This window comes from Vidua chalybeata, chromosome Z (assembly GCF_026979565.1).
Source record: "Vidua chalybeata isolate OUT-0048 chromosome Z, bVidCha1 merged haplotype, whole genome shotgun sequence".
Taxonomy (NCBI): Eukaryota; Metazoa; Chordata; class Aves; order Passeriformes; family Viduidae; genus Vidua; species Vidua chalybeata.
The window spans coordinates 786,550-812,611 of NC_071570.1; the positions used below are offsets into that span (position 1 = coordinate 786,550).

Sequence of the window (26,062 nt, forward strand, 5' to 3'; positions counted from 1 at the left end):
GGAACAGGAGCTCTGAGCTGGAACAGGAGCTCTGAGATGGGACAGGAGCTCTGAGCTGGGACAGGAGCTCTGAGATGGAACAGGAGCTCTGAGATGGGACAGGAGCTCTGAGCTGGGACAGGAGCTCTGAGCTGGGACAGGAGCTCTGAGATGGAACAGGAGCTCTGAGATGGAACAGGAGTTCTGAGATGGGACAGGAGCTCTGAGCTGGGACAGGAGCTCTGAGATGGGACAGGAGCTCTGAGATGGAACAGGAGCTCTGAGCTGGGACAGGAGCTCTGAGATGGAACAGGAGCTCTGAGATGGGACAGGAGCTCTGAGCTGGGACAGGAGCTCTGAGCTGGAACAGGAGCTCTGAGCTGGGACAGGAGCTCTGAGCTGGGACAGGAGCTCTGAGATGGAACAGGAGCTCTGAGCTGGGACAGGAGCTCTGAGATGGAACAGGAGCTCTGAGCTGGGACAGGAGCTCTGAGCTGGGACAGGAGCTCTGAGCTGGGACAGGAGCTCTGAGCTGGGACAGGAGCTCTGAGATGGAACAGGAGCTCTGAGCTGGAACAGGAGCTCTGAGCTGGGACAGGAGCTCTGAGCTGGAACAGGAGCTCTGAGATGGGACAGGAGCTCTGAGCTGGGACAGGAGCCCAGAGATGGGACAGGAGCTCTGAGCTGGGACAGGAGCCCAGAGATGGGACAGGAGCTCTGAGATGGAACAGGAGCTCTGAGATGGAACAGGAGCTCTGAGCTGGGACAGGAGCCCAGAGATGGGACAGGAGCTCTGAGCTGGGACAGGAGCTCTGAGAGGGAACAGGAGCTCTGAGATGGGACAGGAGCTCTGAGATGGAACAGGAGCTCTGAGATGGGACAGGAGCTCTGAGACGGGACAGGAGCTCTGAGCTGGGACAGGAGCTCTGAGCTGGAACAGGAGCTCTGAGATGGAACAGGAGCTCTGAGCTGGGACAGGAGCTCTGAGCTGGGACAGGAGCTCTGAGCTGGGACAGGAGCTCTGAGATGGAACAGGAGCTCTGAGCTGGGACAGGAGCTCTGAGATGGAACAGGAGCTCTGAGATGGGACAGGAGCTCTGAGCTGGAACAGGAGCCCAGAGATGGAACCGGAGCTCTGAGCTGGGACAGGAGCTCTGAGCTGGGACAGGAGCTCTGAGCTGGGACAGGAGCTCTGAGATGGAACAGGAGCTCTGAGATGGAACAGGAGCTCTGAGCTGGGACAGGAGCTCTGAGCTGGGACAGGAGCTCTGAGCTGGGACAGGAGCTCTGAGCTGGGACAGGAGCTCTGAGCTGGGACAGGAGCTCTGAGATGGAACAGGAGCTCTGAGCTGGGACAGGAGCTCTGAGCTGGGACAGGAGCTCTGAGATGGAACAGGAGCTCTGAGCTGGGACAGGAGCTCTGAGATGGAACAGGAGCTCTGAGCTGGGACAGGAGCTCTGAGCTGGGACAGGAGCTCTGAGCTGTCCCCCGCAGGAGCACGGCGCTCCGAGCCGGGACAGCTGGCAAGTGCCGGTGAGCGAGCACGGCGCTGCCGGGTGTCCGCGGCACTCGGTCTGGGCTCTAACAACGCCCCAGCCCGCGGCTGGGTCACCCCATCCGCCAGCACGGCCCGACCTCCGAGCCCCACGGGTCACCGAGCTGCCCCGGACCCAGACCCCGGGCTCGGGCACGGGCACGGGCGGGAGCACGGCAGAGGGGCAGCGATCCTCATGAACACACCCTCGTTAACACAGGCTCTGTGGGAGCACGGCAGAGGGGCACCGATCCCTCATCAACACCCTCTGTGCACCCCCGCCCCCGCAACCCGCGGTCAGCACCGCCCTCTGCATCCCGCAGGAGACGGCAGATGGATGCCAAGGGGCTGAGGAGCCCACACAAAACCTCCGCGGGGGCTTCTCCAGCCCGCGGGGCCGAGTGCGGACAGCGGGGCCATGTTCGGCCGGGGACAGGATGGCTGCCAGCGTTTAGAACGTAAGGCTAAGAAGTTTGGTAGCGGGAGGTGGGGTGGGGGGGGGGGGGGGGTTTCTTGTGTTCTTCTCGACGAGGAAAAGCGAGGAAGTGGGAAGGGGACAGGGAGGAGGTGATGAAGGGACGGGAGGGAGGTGGGGATGAGACCAAGGGCAGGGGGGGGCCACAAAGGAGGGGAGGTGGCGAGGGAGCCGGGGAAGGAGGGGAAGGGAGCGGGGGAGGAGCCCGGGAAGGGGCCGGGGAAGGAGCCCGGGAAGGTGGGGAAGTGACCGGGGAAGCGGCCGGGAAGGGGGCGGGGAAGGAGCCCGGGAGGGGATCCCGGCGCGGCGGGCGGGCGGGAGCCGGGAGCGGATGTTACCTGGGCCGCCGTCCGGGCGCGGCCCGAGGCCGCCGTGAGGGGCGGCGGCGGCGGCGGCGGGGGAAGGCCCGGGCCTCCGCCCCCTCCCCTCCGCGCGGCGGGGCGGGGCGGGGCGGCGCTGGCGGGCGCCGGGGGGCAGCGGCCGCCCGCTGCCGGCCGCCCCCGCCGCCTCCTGCCCGCGCTGGCCGCGGCCGCGCCGCTCGCGGTTTGTTTGCTGCCGCTGTCGCCGTCGCGGCCGCCGCCGCCGCCGCCGCGCATGCGCCACATCCGGGTCCCGCGGCGCCTGCGCGGCGCCGGGGAGCGGCGCGGGCGGGCGCGTTTGTGTTTGTGGTTGGCGGGTGGCGCTCCAGCGGCGAGGCGGGCGGCCGGGCCCGGCGCGGTCGAGGAGCGCGGGGAGCTCGGGGTCCGTGAGGGGAGAGAGCCCCGCGGGACCGGGAACACGGAGAGCTCGGGGTCCGTGAGGGGAGAGAGCCCCGCGGGACCGGGAACACGGAGAGCTCGGGGTCCGTGAGGGGAGAGAGCCCCGCGGGACCGGGAACACGGAGAGCTCGGGGTCCGTGAGGGGAGAGAGCCCCGCGGGACCGGGAGCCGGGCTGTGCCTCTGCCCCGCCGGGCCAGCACCCCGGGGCGCTGCGTGCCACGTCCAGGCCCTCCTCGGGCTCCTCCAGGGATGGGCACTCCAAACCTCCCTGGGCAGTTCCAGTTCCTGACCCTTTCCATGGGGAAATTCCTGCTGATGTCCCACCTGAATCTCCCCTGGCCCAGCCTGAGGCCGTTCCCTCTCCTCCTGTCCCTGTTCCCTGGAGCACAGCCCGACCCCCCCGGCTGTCCCCTCCTGTCAGGAGCTGTGCAGAGCCACAAGGACCCCCCTGAGCCTCCTTTTCTCCAGGCTGAGCCCCTTCCCAGCTCCCTCAGCCTCTCCTGGGGCTCCAGCCCCTTCCCAGCTCCGTTCCTGCCCTGGCCACGCTCCAGCCCCTCAGGGTCCGTTCCCGATGGTGGCTCCAGAACAGGACAAGGCTGGCAGTGCCAGCACAGGGGGAACGACCCCGTAAATGTGGCCATGGGAACACAGCCCCAACGGGCGTGCAGCTCCACAGGTGCAAAATCTCTCAAATCAGAGGACACTGGGATGCTTTGGATTGAAAGGAACCTTAAAGCCCATCCCATCCCACCCCCTGCCATGGGCTGGGACAGCTCCCACTGTCCCAGGCTGCTCCAAGCCCCGTCCAGCCTGGCCTGGGACACTGCCAGGGATCCAGGGGCAGCCACAGCTGCTCTGGGCACCCTGTGCCAGGGCCTGCCCACCCTCCCAGCCAGCAATTCCCAGTTCCCAACATCCCACCTGTGCCTGCCCTCTGGCAGTGGAAGCCATTGCCTGTGTGCTGTCCCTGCATGCCTTGTCCCCAGTCCCTGTGCAGCTCTCCTGGAGCCCCTTGAGGCCCTGGCAGGGGCTCTGAGCTCTCCCTGGAGCCTTCTCTTGTGCAGCTGAACAGCCCCAGCTCTGCCAGGCTGGCTCCAGAGCAGAGGGGCTCCAGCCCTGGCAGCAGCTCCGGGGCCTCCTCTGGGCTGGCTCCAGCAGCTCCACGTCCTTGTGCTGTTGGAGCCAGGGCTGGGGCAGCTCTGCAGGTGGGCTCTCAGCTGAGCACAGGGGCACAGGGGCAGAATCCCCCCTGCCCTGCTGCCCACGCTGGGGGCTCAGCCCCGGGCAGGGCTGCACAAGAGGAGTTGGGAGCCCGGCAATCCCAGCCCTGCACACGGCTCTGCTTCCCACCTCCGCATCCCCTCACCCGGCACGAGGCAGCTCCCCACAGCAGCTCAGCTGAAAAGGAAAAGACGTTTTAGAACTGAAACGTTAGGCCTTGCTGCCTTCGTGGTGTTGAGCCGCCCTCTGAATACAAAACAGCACGGGAAAAGGCGTGCGAAGTACCTTGTCCCCTGAAAAATGCAACGTATTCTTTCTGAATGCAGGAGGATTTTGGCAAGGTGCTGGCCTGCTGTCACAGCCACTCTAATAGGAGCCAAGAATAATGGGAATTTTTAAAAATTGTTGTGTCGCCCTATCAAAACTTGCCGCTGACACTACTCAGTCATTTACCGTCACTTCCGCATCCCGAAGGCCTCACGCTGAAAAGCAATACCTAACACTCCCGTACCTGTCATCTCTTCCTGGACAGACGTAACTGAGGCCTCTCCACGCCAGGATTTGCCGAGTGAGGTGCAAATTGCCTGTTTCTGGAGATCTGAAGGAATTCCGGGTGGGAGATGAGAGCTCCAGCCCACGGGGAGTGTCCCACACCGGACCCTCCGGCCACGGCCCTGCCACCTCCCGCTCCGAGGTACGGGTTACAAGAGCCCTAATTAAACAGTTAATGAGCACAGCCCCTTCCCTCCGGAGGGGATTTTTGTGGCCAAAATGTAGAACTCGGCACTTAGGCTTGTTAAACTTGGCCCTTCAGACAAGGAGATCTCCTCAAATCCAGCGCCAGGAGCCGCACCAGGCGCTCCAGGAGGGAAATGTTCGGATTTCTCACGTGCGCAGAACGGGAGCGGTAAATCTGACGGTACCACGTTAAACTCAGCTTTTAGGAGGGGACGTGGGGGGCGTTGTGAGCTTGGGGGCAATGTTTGGGTTGGTTTTTATTTTAGGAGTTGCGAGCAATGTTTGGGTTGATTTTTATTTCAGGAGTTGGGGGCAATGTTTGGGTTGGTTTTTATTTTAGGAGTTGTGAGCAATGTTTGGGTTGATTTTTATTTCAGGAGTTGGGGGCAATGTTTGGGTTGGTTTTTATTTTAGGAGTTGCGAGCAATGTTTGGGTTGGTTTTTATTTCAGGAGTTGGGGGCAATGTTTGGGTTGGTTTTTATTTCATGAGTTGGAGGCAATGTTTGGGTTGGTTTTTATTTCATGAGTTGGAGGCAATGTTTGGGTTGGTTTTTATTTCAGAGCTTGGGGGCAAGGTCTGGGTTGTTTTTTATTTCAGAGCTTGAGGGGCAGTGCCTGGGTTGTTTTTTATTTCAGGAGTTGGGGGGCAGTGCCTGGGTTGGTTTTCATTTCAGGAGTTGGGGGGCAGTGCCTGGGTTGTTTTTTATTTCAGAGCTTGGGGGGCAGTGCCTGGGTTGGTTTTTATTTCAGAGCTTGGGGGGCAGTGCCTGGGTTGTTTTTTATTTCAGGAGTTGGGGGCAGTGCCTGGGTTGTTTTTTATTTCAGGAGTTGGGGGGCAGTGCCTGGGTTGGTTTTTATTTCAGGAGTTGGGGGGCAGTGCCTGGGTTGGTTTTTATTTCAGGAGTTGGGGGGCAGTGCCTGGGTTGTTTTTTATTTCAGGAGTTGGGGGGCAGTGCCTGGGTTGGTTTTCATTTCAGGAGTTGGGGGGCAGTGCCTGGGTTGGTTTTTATTTCAGGATTTGGGGGGCAGTGCCTGGGTTGGTTTTCATTTCAGGAGTTGGGGGGCAGTGCCTGGGTTGGTTTTTATTTCAGGATTTGGGGGGCAGTGCCTGGGTTGTTTTTTATTTCAGGAGTTGGGGGCAGTGCCTGGGTTGGTTTTCATTTCAGGAGTTGGGGGGCAGTGCCTGGGTTGGTTTTCATTTCAGGAGTTGGGGGGCAGTGCCTGGGTTGGTTTTTATTTCAGAGCAGGGCGCAGGAGCTGCAGGGCCCGCAGGGGAGCGCGCAGGGCGGCTGCAGCGGGGCTGGGGGCAGCGGCAGAGCCACCCCTGCAGCACAAACGTCGCATCGGATCCCAGGGTCTCGGGGGTCTGGCAGTCGAGGTGACCCCACGAGCGTAGCGGTCCCGGTTTCCAGCCCGCGCGGCCAGAGGAGGAGTCGGAATGCGCAGGGTCGGCTTCTCAAGGTTGTTTATTTTCTCTTATCTGTACCATGCTTTCCCCAGGAGCTGCGGTCTGTCCAGCAGGTCGGTCTGTGACAGACTCCCATCCCCTGGGCTGCTGTTGCCATTTTATACCCAAAACTCTGTGTGCTCTGTTTACAGTAACGTGCCAATATCTACAATCTGTGTTGGACAGTGTGTCTCTGCCTTAAAACAATACAACAGTGTCACCATCACAGCAAGATGTGGAGGACAAGGAGAAGGAGAAGAAGGTCAGGACACAGCAAAATCCCTCCATCTTGTCCCCTTAAACCCCATTCTAAAAACCCCAAAATTCTACCTTTTCACCCTGTGTTAATTCAGCTACCACACCGCTCAAACCCTTGTGGCTTGTAATTTCTCACACAAAGTTGGCAGCTTTTTCCATGGGCTAGAATCAAAGCCACAGGTGTTTTTGACTTGGTGCCAAGGCCTCCGAGCTCCCTGCCAGGGTCTCGAGACAGCCAGGGCAGCCAGAACCACAGAACCACAGAACCACAGAATCACAGAACCACAGAATCACAGAATCACAGAGTAATGAGGTTGGAAGAGACCTCTAAGACCATCAAGTCCAACCTGTGCCTTAACACCTCAACTAGACTATAGCACCCCGTGCCATGTCCAGTCTTTTTTTGAACACATCCAGAGATGGTGACTCCACCACCTCCCTGGGAAGACAATTCCAGAACTTTATTATTCTTTTTTCCCAATAAAATTTTTTCCCAATACCCAACCTGTACCTTCCCTGACGTAGCCTGAGGCTGCGTCCTCTGGTTCTGTCAGCGCTGCCTGGTGGAAGAGACCGACCCCACCTGTCTGCACTTCCCTTCAGGGAGCTGTGGAGAGCAACGAGGTCACCTCTGAGCCTCCTCTTCTCCAGGCTGAGCACCCCCAGCTCCTCCAAACGTTCCTCACAGGAATTATGTTCCCAGCCCCTCTCCAGCCTCGCTGCCTCCTCTGGACGCGCTCGAGCGTCTCAACGTCCTTCCCAAACTGAGGGGCCAGAGCTGGGCACAGCCCTCGAGGTGTGCCCTCAGCAGTGCTGAGCACGGGGGGATGAGCTCCCTGCTCCTGCTGGCCACACCATTCCTGATCCAGGCCAGGAGCCATTGCCCTGCCCCCAGAACAAACCCCTGCCTCCCGCTCTGCCGCGCGCCGCCAATCCGTGTGCTCGTGTTAGCGGTAACGACAGCGGTAACGACTGCGACAGCAGCAGGGAAGCTGTTGGTCAGTACAAACTAATAATAAGAAACGCACTGAGCTGTCCCAGCGGCTCTGTGCCAAACCAGGGATCTCAGGGAGACCTGGGCCAGTCCTGCCACCTCGCCAGAACACACGTTTCTGGAACCAAACCCCCCCCCAGGGTAAATAATCAATGCGCTGTTCCTTACAAACAAACATAACGCAGTAAGACACAGCTCTTTCAAAAGTCTGTTAAAAAAAAGAACACAAAAACCAAGCAAAACCGTAACAAAACTAACAAAGCAAAACAAACTCAAAACCCCCCCAAAAAAAACCCCAAAAAACCCAAAAATATTCCCACAACAACAACAAAAACCCAAAAAAACCCCAAAACCAACCAACAACAACAAAAAACAACAACAACAACAACAACAACAAACAAACAAAAAATAAAACAACACAAAACAAACAAAACCCCCACCAAACAAACAAACAAAGGTCACGTTTATTTTTCTGCACTGGCAGCTGCAGAGCCCCGCCGGGGCCATGGGGAGCAGCCGATGCAGAGGCTGGGACATCCGCAGCTGGATTTCCCAGCTGGATTTAGCTCCCAGCCTCGGGCTGGGGCTCTCTCAGACCACACCACGCAGCACAGCCAGTATTTCTCTGCTGCAGGTGAAGCGATACGCGGAATAAATAAATAGACTCCACACCCTGGGGTAGTTATGAGGTGGGTGTGTGTGTCAGCGCCCGGCACAAGTGAGATCGCTCTCCAAAACTTGTGCCCCGAGCCTCAGTCTGACCCACACCTTTATTCCCAAAGCTGTTCCATGTGCAATACATTGCACAACTTTCTCATGCACATTCAACCCCTGGCCCCGCCTGTCCTCGCCTCTCACGCTAAATGAGTCCACGCCCTTCTGGGCACGCCTGGTTTGCTGTGGTGGTCGCACGGGGGTCTCTCGGTGGTGCTGAGGCTGAAGATTGTGGTCTTCCTCATGGCTGAGCCTTTGAACTTTTCCTCTCTGTGCTTTCACTCCTTTGGTGCTGATCTGAGTAGGTCTGTCAGTCTTGATAGGCTTGGAGACAGAGGAGCTTCTTTATCTGGGTTCTTTGCCTCTTCTGGTATTGTTCTTTATGCAAGAAGCTCCAGAAATTTGCATTTTCCTATGCCCTTTGTACCAGGCAGAGGTTGCTTAAGTAAAAGGTTAAAATTCAATACATAACTCTACAAGCTAGATTATAAATGCTTAGTTCCTTTTGTTAACGTGAGTAAACTCCAAAAATGTCTATTTCACAGGGACCCCCCTCTCCCCATTTCCTCAGGCTCCCGCCGCCCTCGGCAAAGGGAAGTTCACCCTCCCTCCACCCTGGGCCACAAAACTCCTCACAGCTCGTTCCTTCCCCCTTCCTCCTTCCCACACCATGAAAAGCTGCTTCTGCAGTTTCAACAAGTCCTTCTGCTGGTAACAGCTAAAAAAAAAGGAACTAAACTTGGAGGAACTCTTCCAGGAAGGCAGAAGGATGTTTCAAATGAGTTGTTTGAAGCGTAAGAATGATTTTAAAAAGTCTTCCTTTACATACCCAGAACTTGTTGAAACTCCCTCATGGCCCAGAGCAGAGTGCTTCTCTGCTGTCAGGGGAAACTCTCAGGCACATCTATTTGAATGCCGAGGAATTCTGCTCTCTGGTAAGCAACAGAGGATTAATGGAAAGATAAACTCATTGAGAAAATTGGCAGTTTGTGGTCCAACCCTTTCCTGACTGGCACACACGTTCCCATTAATTTAATTCAGGTTTCATTAGCAGTCAGAATTGTGAGGTAATTTGGTATCCAGACTTTCAGGAGAGTGCAGCATGGTAAGCAAGGACACACGGGTCTGCTAGAAAAGAGGCACCTGTAACTCGTTTTCAAGTGCTAAAACACACGGAATGGCAAGTGCAGAAGTTTTACACAACCTGAGAGCGCTGAGGGTGCTCTGATTTTACATAACCCCAGCAATGAGTGCGCTCTGATTGCCCAAAAGCAATCACTGTTTAAACTGAGAGCAAATGGTCTGGCCTTGAGTGCAGACCAAGCAGCCTTCAGCTTTTCTTCGCACGTCAGGGGAAAGGAACATTTCCTCCCTTGACCTTCCGTATGGAATAAATGGCATTAGAATTGCACTAATATTTCCGTTCTGCAGCCAAGTCCCCAGACCTATTATGTGAGAGGCCCTGACCTGTTGCTTCAGTGTGATACTCTCTTCCCTTGCTGCCCTTTACCCAAAATGACCCGTTCTGAGCCAGGATTCAGACCCTAAATCAAATCCAGGGGTTTGGGTTGTTCCTGCTCTGCCTCTCACAGCTGTGTGTGGGTGTAAATCCAGGGGTTTGGGTTGTTCCTGCAGTGCCTCTCACAGCTGTGTGTGGGTGTAAATCCAGGGGTTTGGGTTGTTCCTGCTCTGCCTGTGCACAGCTGTGTGTGGGTGTAAATCCAGGGGTTTGGGTTGTTCCTGCACTGCCTGTGCACAGCTGTGTGTGGGTGTAAATCCAGGGGTTTGGGTTGTTCCTGCACTGCCTCTCACAGCTGTGGGTGGGTGTAAATCCAGGGTTTGGGTTGTTCCTGCTCTGCCTCTCACAGCTGTGTGTGGGTGTAAATCCAGGGGTTTGGGTTGTTCCTGCACTGCCTCTCACAGCTGTGGGTGGGTGTAAATCCAGGGGTTTTGGGTTGTTCCTGCTCTGCCTCTCACAGCTGTGTGTGGGTGTAAATCCAGGGGTTTTGGGTTGTTCCTGCTCTGCCTCTCACAGCTGTGGGTGGGTGTAAATCCAGGGGTTTGGGTTGTTCCTGCACTGCCTCTCACAGCTGTGTGTGGGTGTAAATCCAGGGTTTGGGTTGTTCCTGCTCTGCCTCTCACAGCTGTGTGTGGGTGTAAATCCAGGGGTTTGGGTTGTTCCTGCTCTGCCTGTGGCAGCTGTGTGTGGGTGTAAATCCAGGGGTTTGGGTTGTTCCTGCTCTGCCTGTGGCAGCTGTGTGTGGGTGTAAATCCAGGGGTTTTGGGTTGTTCCTGCTCTGCCTCTCACAGCTGTGGGTGGGTGTAAATCCAGGGGTTTTGGGTTGTTCCTGCTCTGCCTCTCACAGCTGTGGGTGGGTGTAAATCCAGGGGTTTGGGTTGTTCCTGCTCTGCCTCTCACAGCTGTGGGTGGGTGTAAATCCAGGGGTTTTGGGTTGTTCCAGTCTGCGTGAAGGACGGGGATAGCCCTGGAATTCATCTTGCTCCAGACACGCAGCCGGACTCCAGGGAACCTCACCCCTTCTCCTTCTCCCTGAGGCTTGGCTGCATTTCAGCCGCAGGAGTGCCAGCACAGGTGCTGCACTCACGCCTGGCTTTGAGGGTTTCCAGCTCTGCAGCTCCCAGGGGAAACTCAGGGAAGGCTTTTCAAGAGCGCTGGTGTTGCTTCGTGTTGGAATTCGAAACGTAAGAAAACTTTAAGGATTTCGGGTTTGTAAGTTAAAAGTGTAGAATTAAACACGGGATTTGATTTGAGATTTTGGAAAAGGTTTCTCAATTTAAGTGTTAAAATGTGGATTTATAGTTTAAAGTAGAGCCACATTAAGTAAAGTAAAGATTAGGGTTTTAAAACTTAAGATATAGAAAAAATAAAAGTAGTTATAAAAGCAATCAAGAAATTTAAAATACGGTACTGTAAGTTTGTGTGTTATAATTAACTAATAAAACTTACACTGTAGCGTAAATCTACAAGATAAAATATTCAAAGGTTAAGTTCTTGTTGACGGGGTTTTATTAGTTAATAAATATTTAAAAGGTTTGTAACTAGAAGTCTTGTGACCTTCTGGGCTACACTATGAAGATGTGAGCTGAACTCACCTTTCTTACTTATGTAAAAGATAAAAACATTAAACCGCACCATCAAAAATGATTAAAAAGTGTCGTCTCAATTCAAAATTCCTCACACCTTCAGATCAGCAAATTCAGCTAAAATCTGGGAGACCCCAGCTTCTAGTTTGAGGTGGGGAGGACAGGAGATAAAAGCAGGGTCTGCGTGTCCCTTAACGGACGGAATAAAGTCACTGCAGAAACAGACTGAGCGTGTGCAGGTGAAATTCCCCCACAGGGGCATTTCTGCAGACACAAATATGCCTCCGTCAGGGTAATTTATCCTTTAAAATGCATTTGGAGGGACAGTTTAATGAAGAGTACTTGCCACCTGCCTACAGGCTTCCAGGGCATGCTTCTCCAACGTTACTGGAATGCAGTGCTGGTGCTCCAGAGCTTCGAACGGACCGAATTGTCAGGAGTAATCAACTTCTGACAGGAAGCCTAAACTCTACTTATTTCTGAGAAAACCTCAAATGCAGGTGGGGAACGAGAAGAGCTCCTGCACTTGAGCACAGCAACTCGGCAGAGCTCTCAGGAGCTTTGTTCATGTCAGTGTCCCCCTGTGCAGAAATCGGGCCTCGAAACGCTGTGCGTGGGGCTGGCAGGGACGTTGTCCCGAGGATTCTCGGGGGCAGCGCACCCGAAATGCCGTGCACAGAGCCCTCAGAGGGGCGCACGGAGGCTGATGGGGCAGCGCTGCGCCCAGGAATCCTCCGTGGCCCAGGGGAAGCCCCCCGAGGCTGGAGCTGCCTGTGCTCTGGGGAGGCTCAGCGCCCACCTGTGGGAACACAGGGCACCGGGAATATTCCTCTGTCTGCCCTGGGGTGTCCTGACTCCCCAGGGGAGCGCTGACCCTGACCCTCGTCCATGGAGAAAACTTCCAAAGCCTCAAGGTAAACCAGAAACCACACAAGTGTGAAATGGATTGTGGAGAGCAGTGTAGTGTGTCACATGGGTGAGGAATTTAGGTTTTGGGATTTTTAGGATGTTATAGATGGGTTCAAGGTGGAGGGTACAGGGTGTTGTCTCAAGTTCCTTTCATCTTTCTTCTTCCTTCTTCTTGGGTTTGGGTGGTATCTTGTAACTGGGTGGGAAAATCCGCACTGCGGGTCTTAGGGGGTCAGTCATTGGGTTAGAAAGGGAAATAATTTAGGTGTCACTTCTTAATTGTGTGGCTTACTTTTTGATTACACTTAAAAGGCCTTGCAACAAGAGATTGTTGGCCATTTTTGTGCTGCTTTTCCTGCACGCAGAGTCTGGTGCAGACAACGTGCTGCAGTTCTGATAAGATAACAATAAACAGAAGCTCAAGACCGAAAATGTGTCTCTGGGTTCCTGACACAGAGCTGCTCCAGGAGGGTCTCCCCTGCCAGGGAAGCCCCCAGGGAGTTTCCCAACCTGGGGCCCGCAAACTCACATCCATCCCTTGTGGATTCCTCTGGCTTGACAGAGGCAGCACAGCTCCGTCCCGTCTGCAGTTCCACAGAGCTGACCGGGGCACGAAGGCCCTGCTGTTAACTTCAGTGGGCACCACCCCACCTGCCCCCTGCGCCCCCGCACAGCTCAGCCTGCCGGCACCGCCGTCCCCACCGCTCCACTGCCAGCCCTGAGTGATACTGAGTAAACCTTCCGTAGGAGCCTTCAGTGGGAAAAAAATTACTATTTTTATTGTTGTTATTATTATTATTATTATTATTATTATTATTTCACTTTCAAATATAGGACAAAAATTGGGATCTTGTTTATGAAGTCCTTGTTTTTCACTGTTTCAGTGGGATCTCTGCGGTCACAAAATCCTTGCTCTTCACTTTTTCACTGGAATCTCATTAGGAAGTCCTTGTTTTTCACTGTTTCATTGGGATGTCCTTATGAAGTCCTCTTCTTTCACTGCTTCAGTGGGATCTCATTAGGAAGTCCTCGTTTTTCGCTGTTTCATTGAGATGTCCTTATGAAGTCCTCGTTTTTCACTGTTTCATTGGGATGTCCTTATGAAGTCCTTGTTTTTCACTGTTTCAGTGGGATCTCTGTGGTCTCAAAGTCCTCATCTTTCACTGTTTCATTGGGATGTCCTTATGAAGTCCTTGTTTTTCACTGTTTCATTGGGATGTCCTTATGAAGTCCTCGTCTTTCACTGTTTCAGTGGGATCCCTGTGGTCTCGAAGTCCTCATTTTTCACTGTTTCATTGGGATCCCTGTGATCACAAAGTCCTCATTTTTCACTGTTTCATTGGGATATCCTTATGAAGTCCTTGTTTTTCAGTGTTTCATTGGGATGTCCTTATGAAGTCCTCGTCTTTCACTGTTTCAGTGGGATCCCTGTGGTCTCGAAGTCCTCATTTTTCACTGTTTCAGTGGGATCCCTGTGATCACAAAGTCCTCATTTTTCACTGTTTCATTGGGATATCCTTATGAAGTCCTTGTTTTTCACTGTTTCAGTGGGATCCCTGTGGTCTCAAAGTCCTCATTTTTCACTGTTTCATTGGGATGTCCTTATGAAGTCCTCATCTTTCACTGTTTCAGTGGGATCCCTGTGGTCTCAAAGTCCTCGTCTTTCACTGTTTCATTGGGATGTCCTTATGAAGTCCTCGTTTTTCACTGTTTCAGTGGGATCTCATTATGAAGTCCTCGTCTTTCACTGTTTCAGTGGGATCCCTGTGGTCACAAAGTCCTCGTCTTTCACTGTTTCAGTGGGACCTCGATGGTCATGAAGTCCTCGGCCAGCGTCACCTCCTGGCCAGCCAGCAGGGCCTCGGCCTGCCTCTGGAGCTCTCCGAGGTGTCCGCGGCCGTGCTCGTCGGGCCGGTACCGCTGGCTGAAGTGGGTCAGCACCAGCCTCTTGGCGCCGCAGCCCCGGGCGAACCGCGCGGCCGCGGCGGGGGTGCTGTGCCCGCGCTCCCGCGCCGCGTCCCGCAGCTCGTCCCCCAGCGTGGCCTCGTGCACCAGCACGTCTGCCCCCCGGCACAGCCGCTCGGCCCCCGGCCCCACGGGCCCCGAGCAGTCGCCCAGGACGCAGACCTTCCTGCCGGGAACGGGCGCTCCCAGCACGTCCCCGGGACGCAGCGTGGCTCCGCTCTCCAGGACGACGGCGGCGCCGCTCTTCAGCTTCCCGTACAAGGGGCCTGGCTGGACTCCTGGCAGGTAAAGGTAAACAGCCCGTAAGTGCTGCACGAATCACCTCATTACAGCAGCGTCCGCTTTAAGGAACACCGCTCGAGGTGTGCTGGACAGAAAGCTGACTCGCTGGAAAAAAAGCACAGCCTCAGTACGAAAATCGATTCGTATTTCAGATTTTTTTTTTTTTTTTGGTACGAATTAAGAGCTTGTAACCTTAGCAGGAAGTGGGTTTGAAGGAAATCATGGAATCCTAGAATGGCTTGGGTTGGAAGGCACCTCAAAGTTCATCCTGCCGTGGGCAGGGACGCCTTCCACTGTCCCAGGGTGCTCCAGCCTGGGCTTGGGCACTTCCAGGGATGGGGCAGCCACAGGGAAACTGCTCAGGGAAACTATAGAGAAAAACCCCAGTTGTATTGCTCCTATTAAAGTCAAGAAAATCACGCAGGTACGCTGGCCGTGCGTTTTCCTGAAAGCCGCACTGAGCTGTTCAAACTCTGGCAGCTGAAGCTGTCAGCTGTCCCCAGCATGAAAATGGTCTGTGATATTCCCTGGCACCCGTGTTACACACCGGTCCAGAGTGCTGCCTGGGGGCCAGGTGCCAGGCAATTTCTGTCAGATGTCTTTGACAGAAAACAGAAAATTGAGTTAAAACAGGCTACAGAGAGAGACAGCAGCTCTGACTTGCTAGAACACGTAGGAAGGTGGTCGTAAAAGAGGTAAAAAGAGGAAGAATAAGTCAAAAGTAGCTACCAAGGTCTTTCAGCTTCTGCACATTGAGCTTCCCAGGCCGGGGCTTCTCTTCCAGCACGAAGCCGAAGGAGGGCACGCGGTGGAAGAGGCGGAACGCTCTCACAACCAGCTGCTCATCCTCCAGCAGCAAGTAGGAGTCTTCTCCTGGATCCAGGTGCAGAACTCTCCCTGGAGGCGCCTGGGGAAGCGCCTCGCCTCGGTCCAAGCCAGAGAAGTCCCTAAATTCTTCTGGGGGGCACTGGTCCCGCGTGGGGACCAGCTCGTGGACGGCGTAGGGGAAGAGGAGCTGGGAGTGGGACAGCTCCAGGCTCCTCCAGAGGAAGCTCCGCAGCCCCAGGGGCCCGTAAATATCGATGGGCGCTTTGCTGGCCTCGGGGCTGCTCTGGAGGCTGAGCGTGCACAGCAGCCCAGGAAGTCCAAAAATGTGGTCGCCGTGAAGGTGAGTGATGAAAATCTTGGTAATTCTGGCTGTTGAATAGAACAGGAAAAGGCAAAGCCAGGAAAATAAACAATGCAACAACTCAGGAATGATCCGCTGTTCGGCAAGATGTTTGAAATAAGCGAGGAGGGAAATTAAAACCAGTGCTTAACCAACAAATCCCAAACCGAAAGGTATTTCTTCCCCCAACCCTTCAACACCAGGAAGGTTTTGGCCTGAGACGCCAAGAAAAGGCTGCAGAGATGCAAGGCTTAGCTCCTTCTAAGCCAAGCATTCTACAAGCAGGGAATGGGCCTGGCTGGTGACATCTGCCATGTGAAACGCAAAGAAGTGCTGGGAAGCATTTGAGCTTACAGGAAAACTGTAGACTAACGAGGAACGCAATGAGGAATTTGCATTGCTCCTCCTTTTGACTAGAGCCCATGAAATTAACAAAAATCAAAAATAAACCAAAACCAAACCAGCATGCAGTTTTGATTTCAGAGTTTTTTTAAGAGGCAAGAACCCCACCACTGCTGACTGGTTTGTTTAAAACAAGAGGGAAAAAAATCGCTCTGTAAATGTCTGGGCTTTCTTTCGTGCCTGGGCTGTCTCGCCCCAGCTGGGTCCTGCCCTTGCTGGGCCAGAAGAGCCCAGAACGCTCCCTCGGTGCAGACACACGTCCTTCAACCAGGCTGTCTCTGTCTCCTCTGCTGAGCTCCCACTTACACACAGCCAGGCATTTCCTCCAGCACCTGCTGGGACCGAGCCACGGGAACGGCAGAAACCCCTCCTTTTGTTTTAAGATGAACTCAGTAAACGATTTCATAGAAATTGCTCCATCTAACTGTCATTAAATTCCCTGATAGGTTTTGGAGGAGCAGGAGCTTGTCTTTCTGTTTGTAACTGACAGCTCATCTTCATTCCTTGGGAGACAGAAGTCAGCTCCTGCCACTGAGGACTGCGGAAGCACAGTGACAGTGAGGTGAGCTTTATTTCTGATTTATTTGCCAAAAGTTAAAAGTTACCCCCCATACACACAGCCTGGCTTGAAAAGAGACATTTACCCACAGGGAGGCTCACCGCAGGTCTGTCCAGAGCTGCCTCCAGACAAACAACAAACAAACCGTTCCTGTTCCAAGCTGCTCCGCGGGCCGCGTTTGACGTTGCCAAGCCCGACGACGAACTCGGCTTGCCCGTGGGAGGCAGCTCTCCGCCGAGGGGCGGTCAGAGATGGATGAATGCCGAGCAGGTCGGGCAGCTTCGCCCCCGGCAGCCCCGCGGGCGGGGACAGCGCCCCTCGCTCGGCCCTCCCCGAACCTCTCGCCGCCCCATGCGAAGGGCACGCACCTGCTCGGAGGCGGCTCCTCATGAGCTGCGTCTGCGTCCCCTCGCCGCAGTCGAAGAGCCAGCACTGCCCCTCCCGGCGCAGCAGCAGCGCCGCGGCCCCGCGGCCCGGGCACGGGAAGGCGGAGCCCGTGCCCAGGAAGGTGAGCTCCAGAGACATGCCGGCGACACGGGCCTGCCACACGGACCTGTTACAGGGACACTGTTACAGGGACACTGTGACACGGACCTGCCACACGGACCTGCCACACGGACCCTGTTACAGGGACACTGTGACACGGACCTGCCACACACACCCTGTCACACAGACCCTGCCACACGGACCTGCCACACGGACCTGTCACAGGGACCCTGTCACACAGACCTGTCACACAGACCTGTCACACACACCCTGTCACACAGACCTGTCACACAGACCTGTCACACACACCCTGTCACACAGACCCTGTCACACACACCGTGTCACACAGACCCTGTCACACACACCCTGTCACACAGACCTGTCACACAGACCTGTCACACAGACCTGTCACACAGACCCTGTCACACATACCCTGTCACACAGACCTGTCACACAGACCTGTCACACAGACCTGTCACACAGATCTGTCACACACACCCTGTCACACACACCCTGTCACACAGACCTGTCACACAGACCTGTCACACACACCCTGTCACACAGACCTGTCACACAGACCTGTCACACACACCCTGTCACACAGACCCTGTCACACACACCGTGTCACACAGACCCTGTCACACACACCCTGTCACACAGACCTGTCACACAGACCCTGTCACACATACCCTGTCACACACACCGTGTCACACAGACCCTGTCACACACACCCTGTCACACAGACCTGTCACACAGATCTGTCACACACACCCTGTCACACAGACCTGTCACACAGACCTGTCACACAGACCTGTCACACACACCCTGTCACACACACCCTGTCACACAGACCTGTCACACACACCCTGTCACACAGACCTGTCACACAGACCCTGTCACACACACCCTGTCACACAGACCTGTCACACACACCCTGTCACACACACCCTGTCACACACACCCTGTCACACACACCCTGTCACACAGACCTGTCACACAGACCTGTCACACACACCCTGTCACACACACCCTGTCACACGGACCTGCCACACAGACCTGTCACACACACCCTGTCACACAGACCCTGTCACACACACCCTGTCACACAGACCTGTCACACAGACCTGTCACACACACCCTGTCACACACACCCTGTCACACAGACCCTGTCACACAGACCTGTCACACAGACCTGTCACACACACCCTGTCACACACACCCTGTCACACAGACCTGTCACACAGACCTGTCACACACACCCTGTCACACACACCCTGTCACACACACCCTGTCACACAGACCTGTCACACAGACCTGTCACACACACCCTGTCACACACACCCTGTCACACAGACCTGTCACACACACCCTGTCACACACACCCTGTCACACAGACCTGTCACACACCCTGTCACACAGACCTGTCACACACCCTGTCACACAGACCTGTCACACACACCCTGTCACACACACCCTGTCACACACACCCTGTCACACAGACCTGTCACACAGACCCTGTCACACACACCCTGTCACACAGACCTGTCACACACACCCTGTCACACAGACCTGTCACACAGACCCTGTCACACACACCCTGTCACACAGACCTGTCACACAGACCTGTCACACAGACCTGTCACACAGACCTGTCACACACCCTGTCACACAGACCTGTCACACACACCCTGTCACACAGACCTGTCACACAGACCTGTCACACACACCCTGTCACACAGACCTGTCACACACACCCTGTCACACACACCCTGTCACACAGACCTGTCACACAGACCCTGTCACACACACCCTGTCACACAGACCTGTCACACAGACCTGTCACACAGACCTGTCACACACACCCTGTCACACAGACCTGTCACACAGACCTGTCACACAGACCTGTCACACACACCCTGTCACACAGACCTGTCACACACACCCTGTCACACAGACCTGTCACACAGACCTGTCACACACACCCTGTCACACAGACCTGTCACACAGACCTGTCACACAGACCTGTCACACACACCCTGTCACACACACCCTGTCACACAGACCTGTCACACACACCCTGTCACACAGACCTGTCACACAGACCTGTCACACAGACCTGTCACACACACCCTGTCACACACACCCTGTCACACAGACCTGTCACACACACCCTGTCACACACACCCTGTCACACACACCCTGTCACACAGACCCTGTCACACACACCCTGTCACACAGACCTGTCACACAGACCTGTCACACAGACCTGTCACACACACCCTGTCACACACACCCTGTCACACACACCTGTCACACACACCCTGTCACACACACCCTGTCACACACACCCTGTCACACACACCCTGTCACACAGACCTGTCACACAGACCTGTCACACACACCCTGTCACACAGACCTGTCACACAGACCCTGTCACACACACCCTGTCACACACACCCTGTCACACACACCCTGTCACACACACCCTGTCACACAGACCTGTCACACAGACCTGTCACACACACCCTGTCACACAGACCTGTCACACAGACCCTGTCACACACACCCTGTCACACACACCCTGTCACACAGACCTGTCACACAGACCTGTCACACACACCCTGTCACACACACCCTGTCACACAGACCTGTCACACACACCCTGTCACACAGACCTGTCACACACACCCTGTCACACACACCCTGTCACACAGACCTGTCACACAGACCTGTCACACAGACCCTGTCACACACACCCTGTCACACAGACCTGTCACACACACCCTGTCACACACACCCTGTCACACAGACCTGTCACACAGACCTGTCACACAGACCTGTCACACACACCCTGTCACACAGACCTGTCACACAGACCTGTCACACAGACCTGTCACACACCCTGTCACACAGACCTGTCACACACACCCTGTCACACACACCCTGTCACACAGACCTGTCACACAGACCTGTCACACAGACCCTGTCACACACACCCTGTCACACACACCCTGTCACACACACCCTGTCACACAGACCTGTCACACACACCCTGTCACACAGACCTGTCACACAGACCTGTCACACACACCCTGTCACACACACCCTGTCACACACACCCTGTCACACAGACCTGTCACACACACCCTGTCACACACACCCTGTCACACAGACCTGTCACACACACCCTGTCACACAGACCTGTCACACAGACCTGTCACACACACCCTGTCACACAGACCTGTCACACACACCCTGTCACACACACCCTGTCACACACACCCTGTCACACAGACCTGTCACACAGACCTGTCACACACACCCTGTCACACAGACCTGTCACACAGACCTGTCACACAGACCTGTCACACACACCCTGTCACACAGACCTGTCACACACACCCTGTCACACACACCCTGTCACACAGACCCTGTCACACAGACCTGTCACACAGACCCTGTCACACACACCCTGTCACACAGACCTGTCACACACACCCTGTCACACACACCCTGTCACACACACCCTGTCACACAGACCCTGTCACACAGACCTGTCACACAGACCCTGTCACACACACCCTGTCACACAGACCTGTCACACAGACCTGTCACACACACCCTGTCACACAGACCTGTCACACAGACCTGTCACACAGACCTGTCACACAGACCCTGTCACACACACCCTGTCACACACACCCTGTCACACACACCCTGTCACACAGACCTGTCACACAGACCTGTCACACAGACCTGTCACACAGACCCTGTCACACACACCCTGTCACACAGACCTGTCACACACACCCTGTCACACACACCCTGTCACACACACCCTGTCACACAGACCTGTCACACACACCCTGTCACACACACCCTGTCACACAGACCTGTCACACAGACCCTCTCACACACACCCTGTCACACACACCCTGTCACACAGACCTGTCACACAGACCTGTCACACACACCCTGTCACACACACCCTGTCACACAGACCCTGTCACACAGACCTGTCACACACACCCTGTCACACACACCCTGTCACACACACCCTGTCACACAGACCTGTCACACAGACCTGTCACACACACCCTGTCACACAGACCTGTCACACAGACCCTGTCACACAGACCTGTCACACAGACCTGTCACACAGACCTGTCACACAGACCCTGTCACACACACCCTGTCACACACACCCTGTCACACAGACCTGTCACACACACCCTGTCACACAGACCTGTCACACACACCCTGTCACACACACCCTGTCACACACACCCTGTCACACACACCCTGTCACACAGACCTGTCACACAGACCTGTCACACACACCCTGTCACACAGACCTGTCACACAGACCTGTCACACACACCCTGTCACACAGACCTGTCACACACACCCTGTCACACACACCCTGTCACACACACCCTGTCACACAGACCTGTCACACACACCCTGTCACACACACCCTGTCACACAGACCCTGTCACACAGACCTGTCACACAGACCTGTCACACACACCCTGTCACACAGACCTGTCACACAGACCTGTCACACAGACCTGTCACACAGACCTGTCACACACACCCTGTCACACAGACCTGTCACACACACCCTGTCACACACACCCTGTCACACAGACCTGTCACACAGACCTGTCACACAGACCTGTCACACACCCTGTCACACAGACCTGTCACACAGACCTGTCACACAGACCTGTCACACAGACCTGTCACACACACCCTGTCACACACACCCTGTCACACAGACCTGTCACACAGACCTGTCACACAGACCTGTCACACACCCTGTCACACAGACCTGTCACACAGACCTGTCACACAGACCCTGTCACACAGACCTGTCACACACACCCTGTCACACAGACCTGTCACACACACCCTGTCACACAGACCTGTCACACACACCCTGTCACACACACCCTGTCACACACACCCTGTCACACAGACCTGTCACACACACCCTGTCACACACACCCTGTCACACAGACCTGTCACACAGACCTGTCACACACACCCTGTCACACAGACCTGTCACACAGACCTGTCACACAGACCTGTCACACAGACCTGTCACACACACCCTGTCACACAGACCCTGTCACACACACCCTGTCACACACACCCTGTCACACAGACCTGTCACACAGACCTGTCACACAGACCTGTCACACACACCCTGTCACACAGACCTGTCACACACACCCTGTCACACAGACCTGTCACACAGACCTGTCACACAGACCTGTCACACAGACCTGTCACACAGACCTGTCACACACACCCTGTCACACAGACCTGTCACACAGACCTGTCACACACACCCTGTCACACAGACCTGTCACACACACCCTGTCACACAGACCTGTCACACACACCCTGTCACACACACCCTGTCACACAGACCTGTCACACACACCCTGTCACACACACCCTGTCACACAGACCTGTCACACACACCCTGTCACACACACCCTGTCACACAGACCTGTCACACAGACCTGTCACACAGACCTGTCACACACACCCTGTCACACAGACCCTGTCACACACACCCTGTCACACAGACCTGTCACACACACCCTGTCACACATACCTGTCACACACACCCTGTCACACACACCCTGTCGCACAGACCTGTCACACACACCCTGTCACACACACCCTGTCACACAGACCTGTCACACAGACCTGTCACACACACCCTGTCACACAGACCTGTCACACACACCCTGTCACACACACCCTGTCACACACACCCTGTCACACAGACCTGTCACACAGACCTGTCACACAGACCTGTCACACAGACCCTGTCACACACACCCTGTCACACAGACCTGTCACACACACCCTGTCACACACACCCTGTCACACACACCCTGTCACACAGACCTGTCACACACACCCTGTCACACAGACCTGTCACACACACCCTGTCACACACACCCTGTCGCACAGACCTGCCACACAGACCTGTCACACACACCCTGTCACACAGACCTGCCACACACACCCTGTCACACAGACCTGTCACACACACCCTGTCACACAGACCCTGTCACACAGACCCTGTCACACACACCCTGTCACACACACCCTGTCACACAGACCCTGTCACACACACCCTGTCACACAGACCTGTCACACAGACCTGTCACACAGACCTGTCACACACACCCTGTCACACAGACCCTGTCACACACACCCTGTCACACACACCCTGTCACACACACCCTGTCACACAGACCTGTCACACAGACCTGTCACACAGACCTGTCACACAGACCCTGTCACACACACCCTGTCACACAGACCTGTCACACACACCCTGTCACACAGACCTGTCACACACACCCTGTCACACACACCCTGTCACACAGACCTGTCACACAGACCTGTCACACAGACCTGTCACACACACCCTGTCACACAGACCTGTCACACAGACCTGTCACACAGACCTGTCACACACACCCTGTCACACAGACCTGTCACACAGACCTGTCACACACACCCTGTCACACAGACCCTGTCACACAGACCCTGTCACACACACCCTGTCACACACACCCTGTCGCACAGACCTGCCACACAGACCTGTCACACACACCCTGTCACACACACCCTGTCACACACACCCTGTCACACACACCCTGTCACACAGACCTGCCACACAGACCGCAGCTGCGGGGGACACGTGCTGCGACAGGGACACACCCGGGCACGGCTGGAGCTGGGCCAGGGAAGGTCAGGCTGGATTTTGGGAAAGGCTCCTCCCCAGAGGGTGCTGGCACTGCCCAGGCTCCCCAGGGAATGGGCACGGTCCCGGGGCTGCCAGAGCTCCAGGAGCCTTTGGACACCAGGGATGCACAGGGTGGGATTGTTGGGGGTCTGTGTGGGGCAGGAGCTGGGCTGGGTGATCTTGGGGGTCCCTTCCAGCTCAGGGCGTTCTGTGATTCGATGTATTTATGCAGGGAAACCAACAAACATTTTTGTTTGAAGTGAAGGCATCGTCCACAGTTCAGCGTGAGGATAAAACTCCCTTTCCCTTAAAACATCAAAGTAAAACCTGCCTAGGGCAGGATATGACTTTCAGACAACACGTTATTCACAAGCAGAGATTTCCTTCTTATGTCGCTGGCAGATTGCAAACGCACAGCCCGAGCACAAGGCCTGTGTGGATTGCCAGAGAAAACAGCCCTATCCAGTTGGAACAGCCCTAAGCCCTAACCCCACCATTATTTGTTTCCTCTGATCTCTGTTTGAATGTTGAGCTTTCCTGCGTGACCCTTCCCTCTAGGAGCTCTTCAGGATGAGCTTCAGCGAACAGTCTCTGCTGACATTTAAACGCCATTCCCGGAGTTCAGGAGCTGGCAGCCTGGAGATGGGAGCCTGGGAACTCCCCCCAGAGCAACTCCAGAGCCCACGAGAGGCAGGGGTGACCCGAGAGCACAGGCCAGGGAACACCTGTTTCACCCCAAATACCTGTGATAGTGCCTGGATGAGGAGCCTGGCCGCTCTGCAGGGCCGGACAGCCTTTGGACAGCAGTGCCCACATGGACAACCCACTGCCCTCTCACCTCATGGAGTGGGCTTCCTCCAGCCCTAGCCTTCCCAGAATTTGCCCCTGCCTTCTTTTCAGAAGAATTTAAAACTCCAGCTGCGTTAACATTTTCAGCTATCTTTCAAAGTAATTCCTCGAGTTCAGTAGTTTTTAGAGGCGCTCCCACAACATTCCAGTTTTTCTCCCCTGGCAGGGTGGGCAGGCCCTGGCACAGGGTGCCCAGAGCAGCTGTGGCTGTCCCTGGATCCCTGGCAGTGTCCAAGGCCAGGCTGGACAGGGCTTGGAGCAGCCTGGGACAGTGGAAGGTGTCCGTGCCCGTGGCAGGGGTGGCACTGGATGGGCTTTGAGGTCCCTCCAACCCAAACCATTCCAGGATTCTGGAATCCCAAAATAAAGCACTCTCTTCCCAGGAGGGCTAGCAGGGTCCTCCCAAGCACGCCACGGTGCAGCCTGACCTTGGGGGCTCGGGGGGAGGCACCATTCATGTCCACCTCAAACCCAAATGTGGAAACAAACGCTTTGCAAATGCGAGTGTTTGCAATTTCCTTTTCCTCTGTGTAAAATCATGGAATCATGCAAGAATTGAATGCTTTGGGTTGGAAGGAACCTTGAAAATACTTGCATTCCAACCTCCTTGCCACGGCAGGGACAGCTTTCCTGGGCCGGGGCCTGCCCGCAATTCCCAGTTCCCAATATCCCACCTGTGCCTGCCCTCTGGCAGTGGAAGCCATTGCCTGTGTGCTGTCCCTGCAGGCCTTGTCCCCAGTCCCTGTGCAGCTCTCCTGGAGCCCCTTGAGGCCCTGGCAGGGGCTCTGAGCTCTCCCGGAGCCTCTCCAGGCACCGCCGGACCGAGCTCCCCTCAGCCGCCCCCGGCTCCGCCCGCGCTTCCCGGCCCGGGCTCGGGGCGTGCGGGGCACTCTGTGGGGTCAGGCGGGGACACGGGGACACGAGGATGGGCTATCGGGGCCTGGCCGCGCTCCCGACCCGCCCCGGCCCCCGGCCCGCTCCCGGTTGCGGCCAGGGCCCGGTGCCCGCCCGCTCCGGCCTTACCTCCCCGGGCGGCGTCAGCGGGGCCGGCGGCGGCGGGGGCGGGGCCGGCAGGGACGGGCGGCGCTGCGGGAGCGGAGGGAGCGGGGAATCGCTCCTTGGAACTGGTCCCGTCGGGAAAGGCCGGGGCTGGAGCTGCGCCCGGGCCAGGGCAGCCCCCGGGATCCACCCAGGCTGGGGATGAGCAGAGGGAGCAGCCCCGGGAGAAGAGCTGGGGGTGCTGTGGGTGAGAGCTGGACCTGCCCCAGCCTGAACCCCCCTGCCCGGGGCTGAGCCCCCAGCGTGGGCAGCAGGGCAGGGGGGATTCTGCCCCTGTGCCCCTGTGCTCAGCTGAGAGCCCACCTGCAGAGCTGCCCCAGCCCTGGCTCCAACAGCACAAGGACGTGGAGCTGCTGGAGCCAGCCCAGAGGAGGCCCCG

The 26,062-nt window shown here is 56.0% G+C and overlaps 2 protein-coding genes and 1 long non-coding RNA gene across 7 annotated transcripts in view; 1 reads left to right on the forward strand and 2 right to left on the reverse strand.

Moving 5' to 3' along the window:
* SMAD4 (SMAD family member 4) overlaps positions 1-2,425 on the reverse strand; it is a 30,467-nt gene extending 28,042 nt beyond the window's left edge. For all 3 annotated transcript variants that reach the window (XM_053968890.1, XM_053968889.1, XM_053968888.1), the window contains exon 1: positions 2,328-2,425. The gene's annotated coding sequence lies outside the window, so the exon portion shown is untranslated. The remainder of the gene's footprint in view (positions 1-2,327) is intronic.
* Positions 2,426-4,183: 1,758 nt separating this feature from the next.
* LOC128802469 (uncharacterized) lies at positions 4,184-6,912 on the forward strand. 2 transcript variants are annotated; one of them, XR_008435453.1, is made up of 4 exons: positions 4,184-4,663; positions 4,784-4,888; positions 5,951-6,169; positions 6,308-6,912. It is a non-coding gene; the product is annotated as an uncharacterized LOC128802469 (long non-coding RNA). The 2 variants fall into 2 exon arrangements; XR_008435452.1 differs by having other exon boundaries at positions 5,951-6,912.
* Positions 6,913-12,891: 5,979 nt separating this feature from the next.
* On the reverse strand, positions 12,892-25,835 carry ELAC1 (elaC ribonuclease Z 1). Of its 2 annotated transcripts, none has more exons than XM_053932821.1 (4): positions 25,648-25,835; positions 16,880-17,064; positions 15,112-15,579; positions 12,892-14,378 (listed from the first exon to the last, which is right to left on the reverse strand). In XM_053932821.1, the coding sequence occupies exons 2-4, from the start codon at positions 17,034-17,036 to the stop codon at positions 13,924-13,926; spliced, it is 1,080 nt and encodes a 359-aa protein (XP_053788796.1). In that variant the 5' UTR covers positions 17,037-17,064; positions 25,648-25,835; the 3' UTR covers positions 12,892-13,923. The 2 variants fall into 2 exon arrangements, with proteins under 2 accessions (XP_053788796.1, XP_053788797.1); XM_053932822.1 differs by lacking the exon at positions 25,648-25,835 and adding an exon at positions 25,299-25,461.
* Positions 25,836-26,062: the final 227 nt, after the last annotated feature.

What these genes read in the sequence shown, in the direction of transcription:
- ELAC1 (XM_053932821.1), bottom strand. Translation starts at nt 17,036, where the DNA reads ATGTCTCTGGAGCTCACCTTCCTGGGCACGGGCTCCGCCTTCCCGTGC. An exon ending in GAGGAGCCGCCTCCGAGCAG is followed by an intron (nt 15,580 to 16,879) that starts GTGCGTGCCCTT and finishes TCTATTCAACAG; the next exon opens with CCAGAATTACCAAGATTTTC. An exon ending in GCAGAAGCTGAAAGACCTTG is followed by an intron (nt 14,379 to 15,111) that starts GTAGCTACTTTT and finishes TTTACCTGCCAG; the next exon opens with GAGTCCAGCCAGGCCCCTTG.